The sequence below is a fragment of the Bos mutus genome, chromosome 7, assembly GCF_027580195.1.
Source record: "Bos mutus isolate GX-2022 chromosome 7, NWIPB_WYAK_1.1, whole genome shotgun sequence".
NCBI lineage: Eukaryota > Metazoa > Chordata > Mammalia > Artiodactyla > Bovidae > Bos > Bos mutus.
In genome coordinates, this window is record NC_091623.1 from 91,245,982 (window position 1) to 91,270,660 (window position 24,679).

Sequence of the window (24,679 nt, forward strand, 5' to 3'; positions counted from 1 at the left end):
CCAGTCTCTCATCATAGGGAAACCAACCCAATGACTTCTAGGTTACAAGGAAATGAGGGTTGGGGAAAAGGGTGACTTAATTCCTCCCATCTGTCTGGTTGCTGCACCCACATCATACATCTTTGGGGAAGCCTCCCACACAGACTATGAGCCACTAACTACAGCACTCCAGCTCTGAAAGGAGCCCTTTTCCTTAGATGCCCTGTTGTTTAGTAATGGCCAAGATGCTGGGAGGGAAGAAAGAAGGGAGGGGACATATTCTCTGAAGAGCAAGAGGGCTGGCTTCCTTTACAGCTGTGTGGGTGGCAGTGAGCTAAGAGGTCCCATTTTCTTCTCCATCAGTCAAGGGGGAAATCAAGAAAAAATATGCAATTTTAAAAATTCAAAAAGAAAATCCAAACCACAACAACGTCCAAATTACATTAACATGGTGGTGGCCTGACACTCCAGAAACCAACCATGGAAGGGGCAGTTCTAACTTCCCTCTTCTGCTCTCAGACAAGTTTAGCCTTTTCCTTTTTTCCAAGAATGACACTGCCTGGTGTCCTATTCCTAGAGGCCTGTCTCAGCTTGGGCACCTTACCACAGCAAGAAGGAAAACACAGAGCCTTCTTCTCTCTTTGGAGAACAGGGGTCAAGATAGAAGCTTGAGGTCAGTAAGGAGCCTGGGCCCTGCCTGATTAGGCAGCATACACCAAATTGCATTCATTCCTCTGAGTTTCAGGGCCTTCTTCCATTAAACTGGAGATAATAATACTACCCATCTCCCCCAGGCACTATAAGGATTAAATAAGATCCTCTAACAGAAGAGTTGTGAAATACCATATGTCAAGTGTCTTTTCTTTTTTTCCTTTTTCTATCTTCAAGTCCTTCTTATTTACCTTTTTGGTTCCATTTTTCTCCTCCTTGCATCTTTTTCCCACCCATCACTCTCACTTGTAGTGCCTTTCTTTACCTCATTTGGACTTAATATGTCCATGAAAGAATTCTTGATTTCTGTGGCCCTTGTGAACATGCCTGCCCTGTTCCTTCCCATCCTGATGAACAGAACCATTATGTGGCCAGTTTCTCGGGTTAAAATCCAAGAAATCAACCTTGATTCTTCTCTCTCCCATAGTGCCCACCTTTGATCCACCAGCCTATCTTATAGGTGGTTCCTCCAATATGTATCCTGTATCTGACCACCACCTCCTCTGCTCCCACCGTATTCTTGGCCACCATTGTCTTGCCTGGATGACTCCAAAGGTCTCCTAACTTTTGTCCCCTAAGACTCCTTCTCTGTATATCAAAGTCATATGTGTTAAACGTACATCAAATCATATCACTCCTCTGCTCAAAACATTCCACTGGCTTCCAGATTGTTCACCACAGCCTACAAGGCCCCACATGATCTGGTCCTTACCTCCTTTTTAAATCTCCAATGCCTATGCTGCAGCTCAGGGGTTCTTTTTTTGTCACACATACATACTAAGCTTATTCTTTGCGTGCCTGATCTTGTCTTGTCCCAGTTCAGATGTTATCTCCTCAGAGAGACCTTTTTTGAGCCACCTATATAAATTAATTCTACCCCCACTGACTCTCTAGCAGAATACACTTGTATATTTCTGAAATTATTCTATTTCTTTATTTACACATGTATTGTTGATCCACGTGTCATTCTTGTTCACTGTTCTCCAGAAACAAGGATAGTACTTGGCACATTATAAGTGCCCGGTCGATTTTTTTGAATGAGTAAATGAATGTACTTGCTACAAGACAACTTCTTCTCCCTCCCCTGCTTCCCACAACTCCATCAAAATGCCCTCCCTCTTCTTCAGAGCATGGATTTCATTGGAAGTTGACAGAGAGGCCTCTACAAATATTCACTGAATGAATGAAGCTAAAATGACTTATGTCAACTAAGAATGCTAGCCTCTTAACACATGGCTGTTCCCAGGAGTATCAACATTCTCAAACAGGAAGCTTGAATTTCAGGCACCGCTGACAAAGGGAAAAATTTCAGGCCAGCCAAGTTGAAGTGATATGTTTGGATTGAGTTGCTGTTCCATGGCTTCTTAAATCCACAAATATTTGTTAAAAACCAAAACTGATGACAAAATGTAAGACAATTGAAAAGTATTGCTTGTTTCTAAGGAAAAGAACTGTGGACTGAGAATCAGAAGCCTGGGTTTCAATCCTGGATGTGCCACTAATTAGCTTTTTGGACAGGTTGCTGATGATAATCAACATTTACTGAGCATCTAACATTTGGCTGGCCCTGAGTAAGGCACTTTACTCACACATATAATTTCTGCAACTCTTCCAGGTGGGTATTTTTAGTATGTCTAGTTTGTAGGTAGGAAGGAAGGTTCAGAGAGGTCAGGTATCATGCATGAAACAGTGGAGCCTAGACACGGGCTCAAGTGTGTATCAGGCTGCACTCCTGCTCCTCCCCTGGCACCCTAATAAGGCACCTTGGGGCAGGAGAAGAAACTCTGAGGAGCTGCTCTCTCAGATTCCTTTGATGGGATTTCTTCACTATATTGTTTTTGGATTTGGGAGGAAGAGAAGATAAATATGACCCCAAGAACTCATTTGGGAATGTAGTTAGTGGTTAAAGGATTAGGTTAACAGTCTAACTTTACCCCTTAACTTAAGCAACTACAACACAGGAGAGTCAGAGCACTTCTCTCCTAACCCAGCGGACCCGGTTCAGTGAGCACTCAATGACTGTTAAATCTTTATTCTGATAACAATGATTATGAACATCATAAAATAAAGTCTCTCCAAGGCTGCTGAAAGGGAAGTTCATAGACAAGAGGTAGATGCTTCTCAGTACTCACAAGGGCCCAATCTCTTCTGCTGACCAATCTTGAAAAGTGGCTGATGGTTCAGAGGCTCCCAGAGTCACTGTATCAGCCAGGTAGATGCCCAAGGGACCTCCTCTGAGGATGCTGAGGAGAGATTTCAGCAGCAGCAGGGGCAGGAGGAGAAAGCAGCTGAAAGGCAGGAAGCCCAGAGCCCACAGGAAACATTAGCTGTGCTCAGAAAAGCCCAGCCCGTGTGAGGACTAGAGGCTTGAAGCTTAGAAGCAGGAAAGGGAGCCCCATGAAGAGTTCAAAGTAACTCATACTCCAATTACTTCTGACATCTATACCATTTTTTCTGACTACTACAGTAATACATTGGTATTTTACAGAGCTTTGCATAATGCAAATAGCAAAAGAGTCCCCTACCCAAGTTTTAAGAATCTTTGAAGTTTAAACAAAAAAAAAGAAAAAACAAAGAAGAATCTTTGAAGTTTAGTACCTATAAAAAAATTGCACAAATCCCACTCAATAAATTTTCTCAAAGTGAGGGGGCCCCTAGGTAGTCAGTACCTAAATCTTGGAATATAACATTATCAGAACACCAGAAGTATCACCATCTGTCCCCTTCCAGTCATTACAGATCCTAATAGCAATCCCTTTCCTGATTTCTTTCCCTATATATTAGTTTTAAATTTTTAAATAAATGGGATCACACAGAATCCTTTTGAGTCTGGTTTCTTTGGTTCCACAGTATGTTGTGCTGTGTGCTCGGTTATGTCTGACTCTCTGCAACCCCATGGATTGTGGCCCACCAGGCTCCTCTGTCCTTGCGATTTTCCAGGCAAAAATACTGGAGTATGTTGAGATTCATCCATATTGCTATTTAACATTTCATTATATAGCTGCACCACAATGTATTTATTCTTCATCAAATACTCATGAGCAATGGGGTAGTTCCCAGTTTTCAGTTATTGTGAATAATGCTAAGATCATTCTTGCACATACCTTTTGATGAGCACACATACTCATTTGTCTTGTGTATATCCCTGGAAGTGCTTGGTTACAGGTGTGCATGTGTTCAGTTCTGGATATTCAAAGAGATATAAGATCTCTATGTGGGCTCCTGGAGAAACTTCACAGTGTCACAACTCTCTACGAGAAGAGGATGAGGAGGGGGCATCCATTAGCTCTTGTTCCATGGCCTCCCAATGGATCTCTGCCTCCAGTCTATCCAGGGCACCATGACCTGCCCCAATTTCCATTCACCCTGTCATCCCCATCCATCCTCCCCAACAAAGACCCTTCTTTAAACCTAACCACACTTCCAGGGCAGTACTGCATCCCGTATCTGTCCATTTGCTGGCCTTGGACTGGATTTTAGTCATCTCTTACATTCACTTATCCACATAACAAATATTGTGTGCCTACAACTCAATTACACTGTTTTACAATCTGGGATTGGAGCAATGTCCACACCCCAATCTTCATGGAGCTAGCATTCTAGTAGGAAGAGATAGACAAAAACAAATAAGAATATGTTAGTGGTGATGAGGGCAGTGGAGAAAAATAAGGCAGAATAACAAGGAGAGCAAGAGTGGGCTGGGAAGGAATGTGCTATTGTGTAACAGGGTGGTCGGGAAAGGCCTGCAAGGCAGACAAGATCTGGATTATGTTTTAAATGATCACTGAGTTTTATGTTGGAAATGGGCTATACGGGAGTGAGGAGGAAGAAAGGGGACATCACAAGAGTCTGGGTAAGAGAGAATTCCCTGGTGGTTCAATAGTTAGGACTCCACACTTTCACTGCTGAGGGCACAGGTTCAACTCCTGGTCAGGGAACTAAGGTCCCCACAAGTGGTGAGACAAAATCAAAAGTTAAAAAAAAAAAGTCTAGGTGAGAGATGATGGCGAATTTGACTGAGATGATGATGGTGGCCGTGATAAGAAGTGGCTGCACTCTGCATATATCCAAAAGATAGGTCTGACAAGATTGGTTGATGGATGATAGATGGAATGTAGAGCACGAGAGGGGAGTCAAACGTGCCTGTTTCCACCAGGAGCAATGCCTGCTTGCACAGACAGCATAGTAGGGTCAGGCCCTGAGGCCAAGGTCTGCTGACTGAAAGAGTAGATGTCTTTCTTGGTTACAACCTTTCCTTTGTGAAAGTCTGTTCTCTCTTGCCTCAGATATGCTATCATGTAAGTATTAAGACAAATAATAAAAGTCAGATTACCAGTTGCAGCTCTGTCACTTACCAACTAGGTATCCTCAGGCAAGTTACATAGACTTTCCAAGCCTCAGTTTCTGATTCTGGAAAAATGGGACAACAGTAGCTCCTACACAGGATTGTTGGGGATACTGAGATAGTATAAACAGACTTGATGTAGAGCCCAACAGAGAGTCAGGGCTTAGAAAATACCTACATTAAACCACTTCCCAGTTAAAACAAGCACACAGAAGACTACAGAGTAAGGGTTATCTTTATTTGAATTGCAAAGTATAAACATGAACCAAGTTTGGAAATACAGTTTTAGAAATACAAGTTTGGAAATACAGGTTTGTAACAGTTCAGAAATGGCACCAGAAACTTCCAGAAGGGACCATGACAGCATACCTTTGTAGTTTGGGTGAGGTGGGTGGGATTACACAAAAGCCCTCCCCACCTCCATCCTTCTCTGTAGCAATTGGTAGGTTATCAATTACTAAGAACAGTCAGCTCCAATGTCTCCTGTTCCTCCTCAGCCTTTTTCTTTGCAAATACCTTCTCTAGGTTATCCCCTGCTGCATTGACCCCTGTATGGAGTAGCACCAGAAGAACGGCAGGAGTAAGAGAAATGTCTTGACACAAGGGACAGTGAGTTCCCACTCTGTGGACCTGGGCCCACAGAGAGTGAGGGGCCAGGAAAGCTGGAGGCATGGAAGCCCAACCTCTTCTGGGATTGGGCAGGGAGAGGACACAGGATAACACTGATATCTGTTACATCTTGACATCAGCACCGCGGGCTTTCAAAACACAAACAGTAGACACAATCGCCTAGGCAAGACTGCAGTCCAACTCACAGAGTGGATCTGACAAAGTTAATTCCTACATCCTGACCATACAGAACTCCCCCTGTGGCACTCTGATCATGGAAGATCTTCAGAAATGTGGACAGACAATGGATGACTACAGATGGGTCACAGAGCCATCTCATGTTTGCAGCAGAAGAGTCAAATGTTGAGCCAGATGGTGGGGGATGTGGGGTGGAGGGCCAGGAAATTGCCAAAGTAACAGTCTAGGCACTTGAAAAATTGTTAGATTGTTAAAAACTAAATAAATTAACATACATAGAATAAAATAAATATATAATTTAAGAGGCATTTTACAAACAAACAAACAAAAATAGTTGTTATTTTTCCATCTGGGTAGAAGTCCCAAAATTCAGAGTTCTCAGGTCTATGGTATTTCACAGTTAACCCATCAAATCCAGCGCTGGAGGGTCCAAATGGCAGATCCCTTGGTGGTGACTTGAGTACATGGCTTCTCGATCTTTATTACTTTCTTCCAGTCCCCAAATCTTTCTTTCTTCCTCTCCTTCTGTTTTTTCAGTCAAAGATCCTGGAGCATATGGAATTTAACTGGCATTTTTAATCCAGAAGAGAAGTGTTCAAACAAACGTATGGGGGTAAGTAGGGCTTGGTGCAGGAGAATCAGGACACGAAGGTCCCTCACTTTTGCTTTCTTCTGACCCAGATCCCACTGGACATATTCTGTTTGGCACTTGAAAGCTCTGGTATTTTGGCAAAGCAATTATGGGAGGCCCAATCTAGATGGCAACTGGGGATGAAGGAATCTTCATGGCTAGTTGTGAAGTCCTTCCCCTCTGTAGAATCTGTGATCAACTTGTATCTTCTCAGAGGTAGCAGTCCCCAGCTGATTCCTAAAGTACAAGAAGAAGGTATTTAAAGCTGGATCCAGCTTAAGAGGTCTTAAGAGTCTCCTAGGTCCAGCTTTAAGAAGTGGAAAATCTAAAAACAAACAACTACAACAAAAAGAAGTGGAGAGATCTTCTGGGAAGGGGTGGGAAGGAGAGGAGAAGAGGATGGGAGAAGCTGTCTTCTCAGGCATCTCTCTTGGGTATCTCTCTGGCAACTTTCACCCTAAGTAGAGATGCAGCACTGACAACCTTTTTGAAAATAATTCCGCAATGGGTCCCTGACTCCATGGAAGCCTGCCCCCTAACTTCCAGGTCAAGAGAAAAATGCCTAGAAAGAAGAATCCAGCATGCTTGGATCTCTTCCTAGATCCAGGAAAGGCGGTGATGGTACCATGGGGCAAAGGATGGACCATTACCTTGAGCGCAGGTTCCTCTCAGTGGGACGTAGTCATGCCCAACTTCACTTTCTCTTCATTTTCCACGTCATAACCTCCTCTTCTGTGGTACCTGAGGAAGGTAAGTTTTGTGAGCAAGTTCTGCCTGCTGTAACAGGGTGTGGGTTCCAGAGCTGGCCCTCCTAAAAGATTCTGGCGCAGTGGTTCTCTTCACACTTGGAAAAACCCAGAGGACATGGTGGGTCAACAGACCTCTGCCCAAAGGTTCAAATGCCCATATCCAAAGGATGCCCGTCTCTTAATTGCAGGCCACAATTTGCCAAGAGTTTTCATCTAATTTATACAATCCTCACAACATGCTTATGAAGTAGGGGAACAGAGATTACAATCCCTGGAAGATTACAGCTCTTAGACAGGTAATTAGATCCAGGTCTCACAACAGATGAGCTGCACTGCTTATAAATGGGCACAGAGTGATTAATAGGTCCCTCCGATCTAGAACAGAAGCAGGATCAGAAGTGTGGCCTGAGGTCCGGATGCCTCAGATTTAGAAAAATATACCAATAGCACCATTCATGCTCTGTTGACCAAATCACATCCTGATGCCAACAGAAAATAGAGTCAGGAAAAAGAACTGTGTGAAGATGTGGCTTCATGGGAGGGCTGCAGAGCCTGCTAGAACAGGACCTCCTATGACCTGGTGACTTTGGCCCTGGGCTCTAGACACTGGACATACGTCATACCAAAGAAGCCAGGCTCTTGGAGGGCCCATACCCAGGAATGTCAGTCAGGCTCTTAGCCCAGGATTTGGCAGAGGGTAGGGGGAGTAGGAGGTGGGGTTGGAGGTTTGGAGGGCTCATGTGACCATCAGATAAAAGATCCTAACGAAGGAGAAATAGAAGTGATTTTCAGAAACAGCCTGTAACACTCACCAAAACATGAGAAGCCCCATGATGACCAGCAGACAGACGGATGATAGCACCACAGCCACCACAACCAGGATGGTTGTGTGATCGTACGTATATAAGCGATTTTTCACCGGAAGGCTCAGCCCATGGCACCTCTCTCCGTGATAACCTGGGTGGCAGCTGGTCCAAAACAGAACAAAGCAGAGACAAAGTTAGTGGTCTGGTTTCACTCCTGATGATGGGCTGCCTACATAAGCCAAACTCCACTCCTCACAGCTTCAGCCTCTCTGTCTCTGTGATCCCTGTTGCTCCTCTATTCTTCTCTAGTACAAGGCTCTTTGGAAGCCCCTCTAAAGGCTCTGTGGCCTTCCTCCTTCACTCCAAGCCCTCCCCTTCTTCATTCCCTTTGGTTTTCTGGCCCCAGAATCCTGCTCCAGGCAGGAAAAAAGAAAGGACTGCAGGTTTTGGCTAGATAGGTTCCACGTGTGGATGATTAACTACATGTGTGTAAAGATGTTGTTTCAGTCAGTTCTGAGGACTTAGGCACATGGGTTGAACTGAGGGGATTCAGTATCACTCTCTCTAGTGAGGCCCCTCATCACTCTGACCCAGAAATAAACCCAGCCTTCCCCACCGATGCTCCCAGCAGCCAGTCCCTCTCTGCCACTGCCCAGCCTATTAATAGGTCTTGTTCCTTTGCCAGGAGTCATTTTTCTCAAGTTTCCTTCATTTAACTCCCAGCTCCCCCTGGGTGCAAGGCCCAACTTGAAAGCTGAATTCTGGCCTTTGACCTCTGAACATCCAGCTATCATCCCAAGACAAAGCAACAAAGCAAGAAAAACATCTTGCCCAGTTGTCCTGCCAGCGCATTTTAGATCATCAGAAACAACCCCCTCGGCTTTTTTCACTCAAGAAATAAATCAGGAGCTTCCCTGGAGGTCCAATGGTTAAGACTCTGTGCTTCCAAGGCAGATTTGATCCCTGGTCAGGGAACTAGGATCCTTGCAACAGGGCATGGCCAAAAAGAAAAAGAAAGAAATCACAGGCAACAGCCTCTTCTAACACAAAACTTTTCCTGAAAGCTCTTGGGAAGACTGAGAAATGCCCACTGTTGATCAGGCACATTCACGTCCCTTTCTTTATCTGAGCAGCCCACAGATCCTTTGATGTAGGTAGGAGCCCATGTCACAGAAAGGCAGAGAAATTTTCCCCATGGTCACACAGCAGGGCAGAAACACAGATGCAGACTGTCTGACGCTGAACTCAGCATGCTGCTCACTCGCATCCACGAATGCCTAGTCAGGGATGTGGTGGCCCTGTCTGCCCATGGCCTTTAGGCCATTTGCTGCAAAAGGAAGCACCAAGAAGTTGGGGGCCCTTTATTCTGAACTGCACATCCTCTGGGGAGAAGGTGAGGCACCTGGTTCCTCAGAGCAAAGCACCTCTTTTTCCTGTGGAAGGGTAGCAGGCAAGTTCCAAGGAACAGACCGACGCAGGCCCAAGGGCAGGCTGCCCCTGCCATCCTGCCCAGCACCTCTTTCTCTCCCATCTCCTGCACGTTTTGAGAACCATCTCATTGCAAGATAAAGGTAGGTCAGGCCCACAGCACAGCACACAGTTCTGTGCCCAGCCTCTCCATACAACTGTCCCATCGACCCAGGTGGGCAAGACAATGACCCCTCTTCCTGCCGGGACATACAGGATGCTCTCAGGAGCACCCTGGAACATCACCTGTGCACCACACTTTACAAGACACTATTCTTATCAACTAGCTTAACTAAGACAACACCCTGGTAGGCAGCGATAGCCTCTTTTACATATTGAAAGACTAAGATCAAGGTCAGAGGAGAGTAAAGAATTTGCCAAATGTTTCAAAACTAGAGAGCAGAAGGGCCAAATTCCAAATTCATAATTCTTTCCATTCTGAACACTGTTACCCCAAGGAAACACATATCTGATGGGCTTGATGGATTTTTGGGGGTTGTCTGACTCTGATTTCTTAATTATTAGTATCTTGAATGATAAATAAATAATAATTAATAGCACACATTATAGGTTTACTATGAGCCAAGTACTGTGCTAATGGCTTTACAAGGATCACTTCTTCTTAAAAATATCCCTCTGAAGTAGGAGTTACTATCTCCATTTTAAAGATGAAGGGACAGAGGTTGGACTTCTGTTAGATAACCTGCCGAAGACTACACAGCGTGTAAGTGGTAGAGTCGAGTAAGGATTCAACCCAGTAATCTGGCTGACTTCAGAGACTGTGCTTTCCTGGGGGGAGGGGAGCTGAAGTTGAGTCTGTTTTTCACTTCAAGCCCATCATTCAAACCCCACAGGTACTTACTCAGATGATAGAAATAAAGCTTGGTCTCAGAGTCCCGCAATTCAGTTACATAATCCCTCCACCCCCTCCGCCACCCTGAGTCAAAAGGATAATAATGTAAACATCCTAATATTACCCACCTCCTCCTCCCTTTGTAGACAACTCCTGGCTCCCCCAGGGAAGGGGCATTCCAAGCATCCCAGGGTGGTGACAAGATCGTGTCTCTTGCCCAGAGCCGGCGACCCATCAAACTGGGACGTGTTCCTCCTACCCAAGTCTGTGGCCCGTTTCAGAACGTGTATTATAACAGAACCCTCTAGAGTCCAGAGACATCTTCCAAGTTGGATTTCTCCATGCCTATCCCAGGAGGTGGAGGGGCACCATTTGGCAGAGGGGACTCTGCATATATGAGTTCCAGACTGGCTCTGCTACTATTTCTAGCCAGGTGATCTGGAGCAAGGGAGGGTCACGTTTCCAAGCTTTGATTTTCTCATGTGAAAGACAGGAATAATAAGTGCCTACCTCACTAGAGCTTTATGAAGATCAAATGAGATAATATGGATAAAAGCACTGAATAAAGGCCAAATCCCACTTGTGTGGGAGTTAATCAGATTCCAGAGGATACTGCCCATATCCTTAGGAAAGGGGTACCAGAGTCAGAGTCAAGGGGAGGGGGGCTCGCTATTGCTTCTTGGCAACTGGGCAGCGAGGCCAAGTAGAGCCCTCTTTCAGCCCTGAGTCCTCCTCAGGCTAACTGTCCCTAGGCTTCCTCCAGCCACAGGAAATTTTGCAGTCAATTTCTGGGTCAGCAGCTCGTCAGGAGCCCCAGGAAACTGCTCTTTGAGGGTAACTTTTGGCTGGTGACACAAAAGGGTTTTCCTGTGGATGATGGCTGTGGAGGGCTGGTTTAGGAAGCTGGCCAGCCTCAAGCTTACCACGGCAGCCTGGACACACCCTAGCTGGCGGTTGCTGGGTCTGGAGGCTAGAAGGAGCCACAAAGGGCCCCAGATTTAGGTGCCCAGATGTCACATTCTCCCAAACCAGGAGCTCTATGTCTTTTTGCTGTCTGCTGCCCTGAGTACCAAGGGCTGGAGGCAGGAGGCAGAAAAACCAGACACAGAATCCAGCCCCTTGAAAATCTTGCCTTGGAAGCAGACAAAGTAGTCACATCAGACTTCAACATGTTCTTCAACTAGTAAAAGCCTTAAGAGACCTCTAGTATAATAGCTGCTCTCTATAAAACTGTGCTCCAACTCTGTAAGAACAGACGGGGAAGAAGGAAGCAAGCCAACACCTAGTGCAGCCTGGGGGCATGAAAAGCATGTTGGACTGGAAGTTAGGCACCTGAGTGCCTGTCCTATTTCCACCCACTTTATTTAGCTGCTGATCTCAAACCAAATCATTTCCTACTTCCGGGCTCCAGTTTCCTTATCTTTCAAGTAGAGACAGTAAGCCCTGCCTAACCAGCAGAGTGTTTTTGAGAATACAGGGCTATATTTTCCCATCCCCTAGAATAACTGGCACCAAGTGGGTAGTCAACATATACCTGTTGGGCTCAATTCATATTAAATGTAAACTGTTAAGCTCCAGGAAAAAGGAGAGAAGGCATCATCACAGTCTTCATCACCATCCCTAGGGGCACCTTGGCCCTGGACACCATTACCTAGGTTCTTTGGGCTTAGGTGGTCGGTCGAGCCCAGGTGTGCAGGAAAGCAGCCTTACAAGGGTTCTCAGCTGAGCAATGGAAGTCCACCCACCAGTGCCCTGGCCAGTTCAGCCCAGACAGATTCCTGGCCTGAATCCATCTTGACAACCCTCAGAGTGACTGCCTCCACCCTGTGTTAATGAGGCCATTTTACAAATTTAAGACAAACATTCCCTGCCCTGTCCCCAGACCTCTGGAAGAATAATATGGGAACTGTTTAGGTTACTCTTAAGCACCCCCATCCAACACCAAGTTCCTGATACAGATATTAAAGGAGACGACCCACAAGTGACTGTGGACATGGAGAGGGGTGATGGATCCTACTGCCAAATACAGGGCAACTCTGCTATATGAGACCAGATGGCAAAAGGAAGCTTTAAAAAAAAAAAAAAAAAAAATCAAAGGATCTGTACCAATCACAGAAGCAGAAGTGCCAGGCAGCCAAGCCTTCCTGCCACGCTGGGAGGCAGTGTGCACACAGTAGTTTCCTGATCTGCCCAGAGTCTCCCAGGTCACAGAGGCTGCCTCCCCATAGAAACTCCAGCCCGAAAGAAGAGAGGGCATGATTGCAGCCTGATGTGGGTGTGGGTCTTGGGTACAGTGGTGACATTATGCCTGCCACAGAGCATGGCAGTGTCGTCATCCCTGAGGGACTGCCAAGGCAGCCGTTTGCTGGGCTCAGCCTAGCAAAGTAGCTGGGGAACCCATGGCCCCTCCACCCACACCCCTGCCCAGGGAAGGGGTGGTGCCGTCTGACCGGGGGCTGATGCCTACTGAGATGGGTTCTATTTTCCGTTAATCCTGCACAAAGGAAGTGTTCTCCCACCCTCATGGCCAAAGGTCAATACCCACCACGTCCCCCACATCCTGGCCCTCGCTGGGGTGAGGAAGAAGGGTTTCTCCCTGCTCCCACAATGATTGCTTTCTGTACAATCCTGCCATGCCTTACAATTAACCCACATCTGCTCACTCACATGCACATTTGTCTGAGCACACCTGCACAGCACACGTCCAAAGGCACCTCGTACCTGCCTGCAGGACTTAGGAAAGGAGGCCACGGGAGCTGCACTCCGCCCAGGAGCCCCACTCTGCCGTGTTTCCTACTTGCTTCTCCCATCTGGAGTAGAGCATGAGGCAGAGATGAAGAACCTGCCTTCAGGTGTCAGCTCTCCTAGTCACATGCTCATTTCTGAACAAGCAGGAAATGCCCCCAAAGATGAAAGAGCGTCACAAACCCACGCCACAGGAAATTGCATCCTATGTTGGGGGGAGCCCCTTCCGCTGACTAAAAATATTTCCCCTCCTCCCAACTTCCTCCCAGAGGGTGAGAAGAAACTGAGTGGATTTATGAATTCAAGGAACAGTGATAATGGACGAACAGCCACTAGGCTGACAGACCGAGCTGATAACAGCCACAGGGAAGGGACACTTACATGCAGGTTGGAACCCGGAGCTCCTTCACGTATTTGCATTCTCCGTGGATGCAGAAGTCCTTGTATCTCCGAAGACATGGGTTTCTCTTCTTCCCTAACCCCTTGCCTTTCTTCTTTCTTTTCCCACGCTCCTCCTTGCTTGGTGTGGCCAGAGCTTGTGGCTTGGAGGAGAAAGCAGCTGCAGTAGAAAAGTACCCTGTTAAGTCTTTGACTCCCTCAAGGGAAAAAAAAATCAGAACAGCACAGTGTTTGGAAGGACACTTTGATTCTACCTAAAGTCAGTCTGGGCAGACCACCCAAAAGTGGTAGAGGAAGTAGAGGCTGGTGGGGGGTCCCAACGAAGGTATTTCACAACCTCATTTTAAGAATCTCATTCTAAGAATGCTAGCTTCAGTAGAGTAATTGCAGCTGATTGGGCAATTCTACCGACCTCACTCCTACCCCTGTCTATACTCAGCTCCTACTCCCCCATACCCACTTGGTTCTATTTTGGCCTTAAATCAGCCTCATTTCCTGATGTTGCACTCAGTGACCCACTTACAGGAAGACAGTGTCAGAGATAAAAACTGCTTCTGGAGAAGGCACTTGGAGGGTATTTTAGAGGAAAGAGGTTTCTAAAATAATAATAATGCCCAGGCGGTACCCTCTGGGGTACCCTGTAGCACCAGGGTACCATAAGCCCAGACCAGAACCCAGCTCAGGGACAGCAAGCAGGCCATCCTTGGTCAGACACTTGCTTCTTAACTTAAAAAAATTTTTTTAATTTTAATTTTAAAAATATTATTGATCTATAATTGATTTATAATATTGTGCTAATTTCAAAGAGCCTTGCTTTTTTGACATCAAGCAAAATATTTACCCTGCTCGGTGCTCTTTGCAGTTCACTACTTCTCGAAGGCCCATTTACATTTATCCCCAGATGTCCTGTTTATTGCTTTCTAGGATGGGGTGCCCAAGAGGCAGAAAGACGGAGAGCAAAGAACTATCAAAAGGAACTAGAACAATGATGGCTCTCTCCATTCTTTCCATGCTTCAAAGGAGAAAAACAATCTCACACAGACATCCAGCTGGGACTGACCTTGGGCTATGCCCATCAGCCCAGGGGTCTGACGCCAGTCTTCCCTTCCCTGTCCCAGCAGAAGAAAAGGTGCCTGCTGTCTATGGCTATAGGCACATGTCTGGCAGAAGGGTGAGCATCATACATTATTAGATTGAAGGCTTAGGATTCTGAAAGTAGAATTTACTTCAAAATATATGGCTTTCCATTTTCAGATGAAAAACCTGAGGTCCCAAAAGGTACTGACTTGACCAAGGTCATGCAGGTTGGGATCTGAAATGTGGTCTCTGGACTCCATATCCAGTGCTCTTCCCCAACACACTAAGCTGCCTCATACACCCCAGCAGTGTCCTCCTCCACACAAGCCCAGAGCACTTGGGATGCTGAGCCAGGAACCAGACAATGAATGGGCTCTGAAGTCAGCAGAATGGTGCTCGAATTACAGCCATGTGATCCTGGGCAAGTCCCTTAATCTCTCTGAACCCTGAGGTTCTTGGTAAAAAGTGAACAGGCGTTCCTATTTCAGAGGGTTGCAGCAGGATTAATTAATTCACAATAACATGTTAAGTGACTAGAACACCGAAGACACTTAGTAAATGGTAACAGTTACTTATTTCAGGTGACAGGATCCCTAGACTTGAAAAATAGTCTTTGCCCAGCAAACCTGAGAAAAGAGAAGAGACAGGTGCCAATAGTCCCATAGTCCCCTGTTCCTACCGTGCAGACCCAGGCCCCTTCAGAACTCAGAAGAAGCAGATGCTCAGAGGAAATTAGTGACCACAGTTGTGGTGAAACTGAGGCAGGAGAAACGAGCCAATCAGAAAAGGGAGGGAGAGAGTGACAGGGTGACAGTCAGGCTCCTGCTGGGGAGAGGGAGCAGTGAGTCAGGTCTGCGAGGTATGAGGAGCAGCTGTGTGGGTGGAGAGTGAGTCACAGCCCAGCTCTGCCCTTCCTAGGAGAGGGCCAGGAGAATCCAGGTTGTTCAGGCCAGGGGTGATCCCCGCCCCCTGGAGGGCTACTGTGAAAGGATGGAAGGTGAGAGCCCAGCCTCAGCTTTGGAGTGGACAGCACCTAAGGTAATCCCTGGGTAAGGAAGAAGAAGAGTGGCAGAGAAGCAGGCAGAGTTAGAACAGGTGGGTATCTTTCCAACCAAATATAGTCATTCCGGGGCTCCAGAGCTCAGTCCCTGCTCCACCCTCAAGAATCTCTGCAGGTGACTGGGGGCAGGGAAACAGGTGATACTGGAGGCTCTGGACTCTGCCCTGCACTTGTATGTACTTGGCCACAGCACCTTTGCTGGTTGAAGGATCCCACCTGGCCCTTCCTCCTCTGGAGCCCCTCTCAGGGCCTCCAAGTGGTCAGGAAGTATCCAGGCTTGTGAAGGATTTGTGGACACCCAGCATATCAAAACAGCTCTCTAGGGTCCCAGTGCTCGCCATTCACAGCCTCCCCAAGAGGTGCCGGCCTCACCTGGCAGGACCAAGTGTTCCTCATTCCCCACTGTTTCCCCAACCTGGAGACAGGTGGATGCAGGAGACTAATCCTGCACACGTGGTATGTGCCTAGCACCTCCACATCTGTGATTTTATACATAATAGTCAATTAATGTGGAAATTAGATCTTGTGCACATTTTTATATAGAAACTCTAGGGAAAGCATCTCAACCAGTCCTTGTTCCTGTCACCTAGCTTACCTCAGAGAAGAACACACAAAACCCAAGCACCTTGCCTGTCTCAATTTGCCCCCAAGTATGCAGAAGGGCAGCAATGTGGCATGTGAGACCCGAGGACAAAAAAGATAACAGGACCTACGTTCTAGGATCCCCCAGGGAGCTTGTCAGGCCAAGAGGCTTTTCCTTGAAGTCCTCTCTTGAAAAGCTCCAAACCACAACTGTGCCCAATCGGCATAAATGCCAGATCCTATGATACTTCAACTGACCACCAGGGTCCGAAGATGGGCAGCCCCCACACGCACCTCTGAAAAGGTCCAGGTTTGCCTCTTCCAAGTCCAGGACTTCCCGGCCTTGGCCACCTCCCGCGGGCAGCAGCTGGTCCGTAGATTGAGTAGGGGTGTCCAGATTGCTGGTTCCAGCAGCCAGGCCTCTCCGAAGCCGCTCCAGGCTCTCGCCAGTCACCAACGCCGAAAGCACTGCGGGTAAGGGGCGAGGCCGCCTCAGACCCCCAGCCCAGACCCCAGTCGCCATGCACCGCGGCCGGCTCCCGCAAGCCAGGGAGCACGGGCCCCACCAAGTGGCTCGCGCCGGGGACGCTGCAGCGATCTTCCCCCGTGCCCCCAGCAGAGTCCCCATCCCCCCAGACCTCCGGGAGCGGCGGCAGCCCGCTTACCTGCAGCAAGAAAGAGCTTCAGCACCACCGACGGCAGCAGCTTCATGGTCCCGGACTCGGCGGAGGCGAGGCAGCAATCACTTTGGGGGGCGGCGACCACCGGACGCTGGCACGGGAGACGGGCGGGAGAAGCTCTGGAGATCCCGGCGGGCACGGTCGGCTGCCGGCCTCTGGGTGCAAGCCTGCCTGGGATTTGCGCGGAGCTCGCGGCCGCTGGGCGTCTCTCTATTCACTCCGTCTGTCCGACCGCCCGAGCCCTAGTGCCTCAAGCAAGAGAGCCAGCTGCTTGCCGCGCGCAGCTCCCTGGGTCGACTGAGCACTCCTCGGCGTGCAGCCTGGAATAAGGCTCCGGGAGGCGCCGAGGCTCCGCCCCGCCCCCCGCGGCCCCCTCCCGCCTCCCGCTCTGGGATGCCGGCCGGGCTCCAGGCGCCGACCGCTCAGCCCCCGACCCCGCGGGCGCGGCGGGGAAAGGGGGCGGGAGAAAGGGGCGGCGCTCACATATTTTGGGACTAGGCCAGTGCAGCCGCGGCCTGACTGTGGGTAGGGCTGCTGACCGGCAGGTGGCGGGGACCAGTTCCTACCTTTCCCCAAATGCTGGTCCGCCGCTGCAACCTTGTGACCGCTGAGCTGCGCTTCGCCCTTGGACACCCCTCGTTCTTTCTTCTCTTCCAGGCCTGGTCTCTTCGGTTATCCGTGCTCTAAACCAGAGATCTCCGCCCATGTCTTCTTCTGAGTTTCAGAAACCTGCTTCTTTGCCTACCCACAAATCAAGGAGTAAATAATAATTAATTCATTTATCATTTAAAAATTAAACACATGAATGCCAGCAAGTGCAGCTAGCTGCAGGCATCTGGTATCAGCCCAGCAAAAGCAAAGGAAGTTAGTATTCTTCCATCCACTGGAGTGGCTTCTTTCCATCTTTGTCCCAGATGACGTAGTCTCCATTAGGATTTTTGAACTCTGGATTATAATTCCCAGGCTTCTGGGATTGAAGAAACACAGGCTGTGAAACAAGCCTCATACTTTTCTTTGTCTTTGAACGCCATCTTCTTCAACAGAAAAGCTGAGCCCCCTCCCACAGGACCCAGCTGGCTGGCCTAGGTTGCCACCTTCAACAGGTGCCAGGAGATTGATGTGTTTCTCTAACAATCTATGTATTTTTACAGAAATCCTCTGGAGTCAATGTCCTGACCCAAAGAAATAACTCTCAGTAGGCATTTCAGCTCCCAGGGACATGCTGGGGCGGGAGTTGTATGACACAAGGCTGGGTTGGCATTCAGAGCCCTCAAATTGTGCCAGATAGAGCTGCTTGCCTGCTTCAGCCCATGTGTAGGGATAAAAACAGGCCTGCTATTTATACACAGCCTGTTCCACTCTCCCTCCCCATCCATAATTCTGCAGGAGTCCATGGGGCTCTGGCTTCTTAACTTGCCCCTAGCAACTACCCCCAGGTTTAGGTTTCCACAGTGCCCTGGAATCACTATAGACCTAAGCTGGAATCCTGACTTGGCTTCTTACTGTGTGACCTTGGACAAGATGTTTAATCTTACTGAGTCTCAGTTTCCACGTCTCTCAAATGGGAATAACAAAAATAATAATGCCTACTTTATAGAGAGCTTCTTGAAGATTGATCAAGGGAACAGACATGTTCTAGTAAACGTGCCATATTATTATCATTATTATTACTAAGCATTCTACATTGACCATTCCATTTCCTTAGAAACTTCTTTTCTCTCCCTTCCCCACAGGTCTGAGGCTTCATGTGTGGTTGGGCTGGTTTTAGGAGGAAGCTTACCTATCGCCTATTTGGCCAAGCGCCACTGTGGGATTGTTCCTTTGGGTGATCAGTATCGGGCCTAGGACCTCAGTAGACAGTCACCACCCAGGCCACACCTTTGTTCTCCTTCAACAGCTGCCTGACAACCTGCTTCCCCACAACAAAACTGCCTCAGGGTTAGGGCTCTCCCCAGGGGAGGGTGGGGGGAACACTTCCTGACACGCAGCCAGGTCACCCCTCCCCCGGCCCCTGCCAGGGCCACACCCTGCTCTCCTGTCTCAGCCTGTCTCTCACAGGCTCTGTCCTTCCGCCCTCTCACCCTCACATCAGTCGTAGCCCATTCACGGGGCAACTCCAAGTTTTCATCACACCTGTGAGCCTCACCCCAGCTACGTTTGTATGTCATTCACTTTTTACAGGAAGGACCTGGAGAAAGAATTCAAAAGGCCTGGAATGGTTTGGGGACAGTCACTTCTCTCAGAACTTTGAGTGTCCTCTAATCTGAAAAAGAAATCACGGACTTACCTGGTGGTCCAGTGGTTAAGAATCCACCTGCCAACGCAAGGGACACAAGTTCGGTCCCTGGTCCCAGAAGATCCCACATGTTGCAGAGCAACTAAGCCTGTGTGCCACAATTATTGAGCCCACGAGCCCCAACTACTGAAGCTTGCGGCTAGAGCCTATGCTATGCAACGAGAGAGTAGCCTCCACTCATCACAATCAGAGAAAGCCCACGCACAGCAAAGATCCAGCTCAGCCAATAAATAAATTAATTTTCAAAAATAGAAAAAGGAGGGGCTTCCCTGGTGATTCAGTGGTAAAGAATCTGCCTGCCAACGCAGGAGATGCGGGTTCAATCCCTGGTTCAGGAAGATCCCATGTGCCACAAAGCAACTAAGCCCAAGAGCCACAACTCTTGAGCCTATGCTCTAGAGCCTGGGAGTTGCAACTACTGAAGTCTGGGTGCATAGAGCCTGTGCTCCTCAACAAGAGAAGCCCGCAGTAAGAAGTCTGCACAACAACGAACCCAGCAGAGCCAAAAATAAATTAAAAATATTTAAAAAATAGAAAAAGGAATCACAATTCATTCTGGGGCAGTATCATTAACTCATTTATTCCACAATCACCGAACACTTTTCAGGCACTAAGAGACAGCAAAAAACAAGACAGCCAAGGATGTGCTATTATGGAGCTCACATTCTACAGTAGGGGGAGACAGGCAACACATTAAATAAATTAAAAAGGAAAATAGATCCTATGATGACAAATACTAAGATGAAAGTTAAATTTTAATGGTATACTCTAGGATGCTATGTCCCAGTGCTCGGAACAACACTTTAGATTTGGTGACTGATTAGCAAAGGTCTTTCTGAGCCTGTGGCCTGGAAGCTGATGCTTGAATAACAGAAGGAACCAGCTTTGTGATGATCCACTGCTGAAGTATTCTAAGCAGAGCAACTCGGGCAAAGACTTTGAGGTGGAAACAAGCCTGGAGCACTCAGGGAACAGCAAGAAGGCCAGAAAGGAGGGAGGGTTAGATAACATTAAAGCAAAGACCAAGGACAGATAACAGAGGATGTTATAGGCCCCAGGTTGTTGTTATTGTTTATTTGCTAAGTCATGTCTGACTCTCTTTGAAAGCCTTTGAACTGTAGTCCACCATGATACTCCTCTGTCCAGGTAAGAATACTGGAGTAGGTTTCCATTTCCTTCTCCAGGGGTCCTCTCCTGCATTGGCAGGCAAATTCTTTATCACTGAGCCACCAGGGAAGCCCCCAAGCCCCAGGCAGATGCTGGTTTTTATTCCCTATCTCTGTGAGCATCAAAGGCGATGTCAGTGGGAAAGCACAGTTATAAAGGATTCTTTCACCTCCTCCCCTTTCTCCACCCAGGCCTCCTCATGCTCTCTGGCGTTCAAGCACCAAGGACACACTCCTGAGGAAGCAGACAGGCCACTCTGCTTTCCCTATCTAGTGATGGACAATGGGCAACTGAGGCTTGGAAACCTGCTGGCCCTGGGCCACCAGTGAGTCCCAAGGGGGCAAATCCACAGCAGAAACCCTGGCATCCTGCTTCCCAGCTCTGTGCTGGCTTCCCAGGCCTCTGGAAAGGCAGGCTTCATGGGACCCTGAGTGTCACTGACTCTCTGCTAGGCCACACAGACCTACATTTGGGAAGAGCACTTTCAAGCCAGTGGGGAGGAGGTGCTGGTGGTGACAAGAAAGGGGAGAAGGGGAGAAGGGGACATGAAGGGACCCACCTGAGTCCCTTCTCCAAATGTGGCTGAGATGTCTATGCAGGTCAATTGTGCTCCCACACCTGACTGTGCATCAGAATTACCTGAGAATTTATTTAAGATAAAGAGGTCCAAGCCTCATCCCAGTCCTCCTAATTCAAAACTTCCTGGGGTAGGGCCCAAACATTTACATTTTGAGCATGTAAGTTTGACATCAACCAGGATTTAAAGCACTGGTCTACATAATTAACTAGGGTAACGAATTAAGCATCTGAGCAAAATCTGAACCTCTGAGGCAGAGACGGTCGAGCTTTAAGCAATGACACTTCCCATGTGCTCATAATCTTGCATGATCTTCACAACTGCCCTAAGACTAGATACTCCTCCCTATTTTAAAGGGGTAAAGCTAAAAACAGGTGAGTAACAGCCCAATGCCACCCAGTTATCAAGAATCTCAGACTCAATTAGAATTCCTCTCTTTCTTCTGGGCCTGTGCTCTTAAGGTTCAGCGCTACTCTGAACAAACACATGAGACGATGGCCGCCCTCCCTCTGCCTCTACAGACAGTAACGTCCTCAGCTTCACTGAGGCTCAGTGCTCCATCTGTCCTGGGGGAGGTGGTAAGAATCTCTGCCTCACAGACTGGAAGGAGGCCTAGGTAAGAGCAGCAGGGCAGTTAACGAAATGGGTACACTCTCGGGAGCCAGACTGTCATGGGTTCAAATTTGGGTTCTGCTATTTTTCTAGCTTTCTAACTTTGGACATGTTAGTCAATTTCTCTTATCTATAGTTTGTTCATCTGCAAAATGGGGGCAATAATCATAGAATATGATGCCTGGCCCATTGTAGGTGCTGACTTGGTGACAGCTGCAGTTAAGAGCAGATTTGCTTTCTTCCTCTTTATTCCTTCCCCACTTCCTTCCTTTCTTCCTTCATTCTTCCCTCCCTTCCTTCCAGTGGGAGTTTAGTAAGGTGCTGCTTTAACCTGGACCAGTCATCCTCAGTTGAAGTGGTCCCTCTCTGCTGGGAGATGGCCATAATTACCAATGAGACAGTGGCTCTGCAAGGCCACTCAGAGTTTCAGAAACCTCCACCCAAGAAAGCAGTCCTGACTCACAACATGTATCCCATGGGGGAGGGATACAGCTGCCTTCTCCTTTTATTCTGACCCGGAGAAGTGAGTGCTAAGTGGACCCAGAGCTCAGCTGGCTGGGGAGACTGCTAAGGGAGGGGTTCCTCCATGGAAGATACTTCTATCACCAGGTGGCCATGGGCCCAGTTACCCAAATTTGGAAGCTCAGGGTAAGGGGTCATTGCTCCTATCCCAGTATGATTTTTCTCATCCATATCTCTTTCCCCATCAGAGCCCGTTGATCCAGCAGTTTTGGGGGTGCAGCTGGATTTGAACTCAGGTCTACCCTTTGAAGTCCCCTTGCACCTCCTATGCTGACTGGGGGCCCCTGGAGGAAGTGCCAGATAATGCTTCATGCATACCCAGGGGGTGGAGAGGCTCTGCTGTCTGATTGCCTGGAGTCAAGATCCTTTGAATAGGGTGAAAGTAGGGATGGATGGAGGGGGAGGTTAGAGGATGTCTGGAACCCATGTCATCCACAGAAGATGTGGAGGAAAGGGATTTATGATGTGCTTGGCGAAGGCCTGGATTCCAGGCCATCCTCCTCCATTTCTGGGCCCATTTCTGTGACTTCAAGAGATTTAAATTTCCAGTCCCAGGACTTTACCCCTTCAGTCATCCCCTAGCATAGACGGCTATGTGATTCTTGTGCATCACACAACCTGCCTCCCTCCTCAAGCCTCAGGTTCCTCTGTGTAAAATGAAACTTTGAAACAATTGTTCTGTATTCAGGCACTGGCCAGTGATGTCCATCGTGAACTGTTTGCAGTCATGTTGCTGTGAAAAGGCTTGCCAAGACAATTCTATGACGATCTACAGTGCCTGATCTACAAGATGTGATAAACTTTCTATGTGATAACCTTTCTCTCTGTGCCTCAACTTTGTCTTCTGATGGGGAGAGAATAACAATCTTCTTAGGGGGCTCTTGACAATTGAAGGAGATAGCATCTCCGAAAGTGCTTGGCAAAAGGGAAAGCACTATATGAATAGGCCAGAACTACTATTAACATCTCCAGAGCTCAGTCTTGGAACAAGATCACATCACATCCTGTACCAGGAATGTGTAAGTTTCATTCCCCTTAGAAATGTGGTCGGGAGTCTCAGGCCGTATCAGCCTGAAGGCGCCCGATCTCGTCTGATCTCAGAAATGTGGTCGGGGCTTCCCTAGTGGCTCAGTAGTAAAGAATCTACCTGTCAATGCAGGGGACATGGGTTCTGATCTCTGATCCAGGAAATTCCCACATGCCTTGGAGCAACTAAGTCCATGCGCCACAACTATTGAGCCTGTGCTCTAGAACTTGTAAGCCATCACTACTGAAGCCCGTGTGCCGTAAAGCCCATGCTCCGCAACAAGGGAAACCACAGCAGTGAGAAACCTGAGCACTGAAACTACAGAGTAGCCCTTGCTCGCTACATCCAGAGGAAAGCCCCTGTGGCAATGAAGACCCAGCACAGCCAAAAAGAAATAAATAATTAAAGAAAAAAAAGGAAAGAAATTTGGTCACAGAGAGCTGCAATTTAACAACATCCATTTGCCTTTTTATTATTTTATTTTATTTTGGGGGCTGTGCCTAGTGGCTTGCAGGATCTTAGTTCCCCAACCAGGGATCAGGCCCATGCCCCCTGAAGTGGAAGCACAGAGTCCTAACCACTGGACCACCAAGGAAGTTCCATTTGTTCTTTTTTATAACTTAGGATTGATCTAAGACAATGATTCACAAAGGAAGAGGTACTAAGTCTTAAGGAACATTTTAGAAATCTGTGGGAAAGTTTTCATTGTCACCAATTGAGGAACCCAGACAGAGAAGCCTGGTGGGCTGCAGTCCATGGGGTCGCTAAGAGTCGGACACAACTGAGCGACTTCACTTTCACTTTTTACTTTCAAGCATTGGAGAAGAAAATGGCAACCCACTCCAGTGTTCTTGCCTGGAGAATCCCAGGGACAGGGGAGCCTGATGGGCTGCCGACTATGGGGTCGCACAGAGTTGGACACGACTGAAGGGACTTCGAAGCAGCAGCAGCAGCAGCAGGCATTTATTTGTGAGGGAAAGCTGTTGGGCTCACACTATTAAGAACTGCCTGTTGTGGAGAAGGAAATGGCAACCCATTCCAGTATTCTTGCCTGGGAAATCCCACAGACAGGGGGGCCTGGTGACTCTCTACAGTTCATGGGGTTGCAAAGAGCTGGACACGATTTATGGGGACTAAACAACAGCAATGTGGTATCTATTCATAGGTAAATCTTATAGTATACTATGGTTACTTTGTCTTTTCCAGTGCATTTTGTTTTCCCTGGAGTGAAATGATTTTCTGGCATTTTTATATTGGGTTAATTTTCTATGTACTTAGTAGTAATTCAAATCCAAACACTTCCTCAGTTATGTAAATCTCTTTTCAAAATCTTCAAGTTCATTGAGGGTTATGTTAAGTTTGTCTTCTTGAAGAAATCACTCCTAAAGTTCTCTAACAATGTGGGTTCAGTGTTGTCTTAGCCTGGTTCCCCGTTACTGTCACCCTCAGGATTCCTTCTGATTCTGCCTTGCGTTGGATCTTCTGAACCCCGGACCCCCATATCTGTATGTATTCGATCCAAACCTCCGTTTTTTGGTAGACGACATTCTCCAGTAGTTTTCTAATAAAAGGAGTTTGGGAGATGGA

At 47.7% G+C, this 24,679-nt stretch overlaps 1 protein-coding gene across 1 annotated transcript; it reads right to left on the reverse strand.

Annotated features, from left to right (window-relative positions):
• Window positions 1-5,252: 5,252 nt before the first annotated feature.
• HBEGF (heparin binding EGF like growth factor) lies at window positions 5,253-17,214 on the reverse strand. The gene is made up of 6 exons (XM_005900187.3): window positions 16,877-17,214; window positions 16,506-16,679; window positions 13,475-13,652; window positions 8,035-8,190; window positions 7,124-7,214; window positions 5,253-6,710 (listed from the first exon to the last, which is right to left on the reverse strand). The coding sequence occupies exons 1-5, from the start codon at window positions 16,920-16,922 to the stop codon at window positions 7,142-7,144; spliced, it is 627 nt and encodes a 208-aa protein (XP_005900249.2). The 5' UTR covers window positions 16,923-17,214; the 3' UTR covers window positions 5,253-6,710; window positions 7,124-7,141.
• Between the last annotated feature and the right edge of the window lie 7,465 nt (window positions 17,215-24,679).

Excerpts from the sequence above, each read along its gene's own strand:
- HBEGF (XM_005900187.3), bottom strand. The coding sequence starts at position 16,922 with ATGAAGCTGCTGCCGTCGGTGGTGCTGAAGCTCTTTCTTGCTGCAG. Across the intron at positions 16,680-16,876 it reads GAAGCTCTTTCTTGCTGCAG|TGCTTTCGGCGTTGGTGACT; the intron begins GTAAGCGGGCTG and ends CCTTACCCGCAG. Across the intron at positions 13,653-16,505 it reads AAACCTGGACCTTTTCAGAG|CTGCTTTCTCCTCCAAGCCA; the intron begins GTGCGTGTGGGG and ends TTTCTACTGCAG.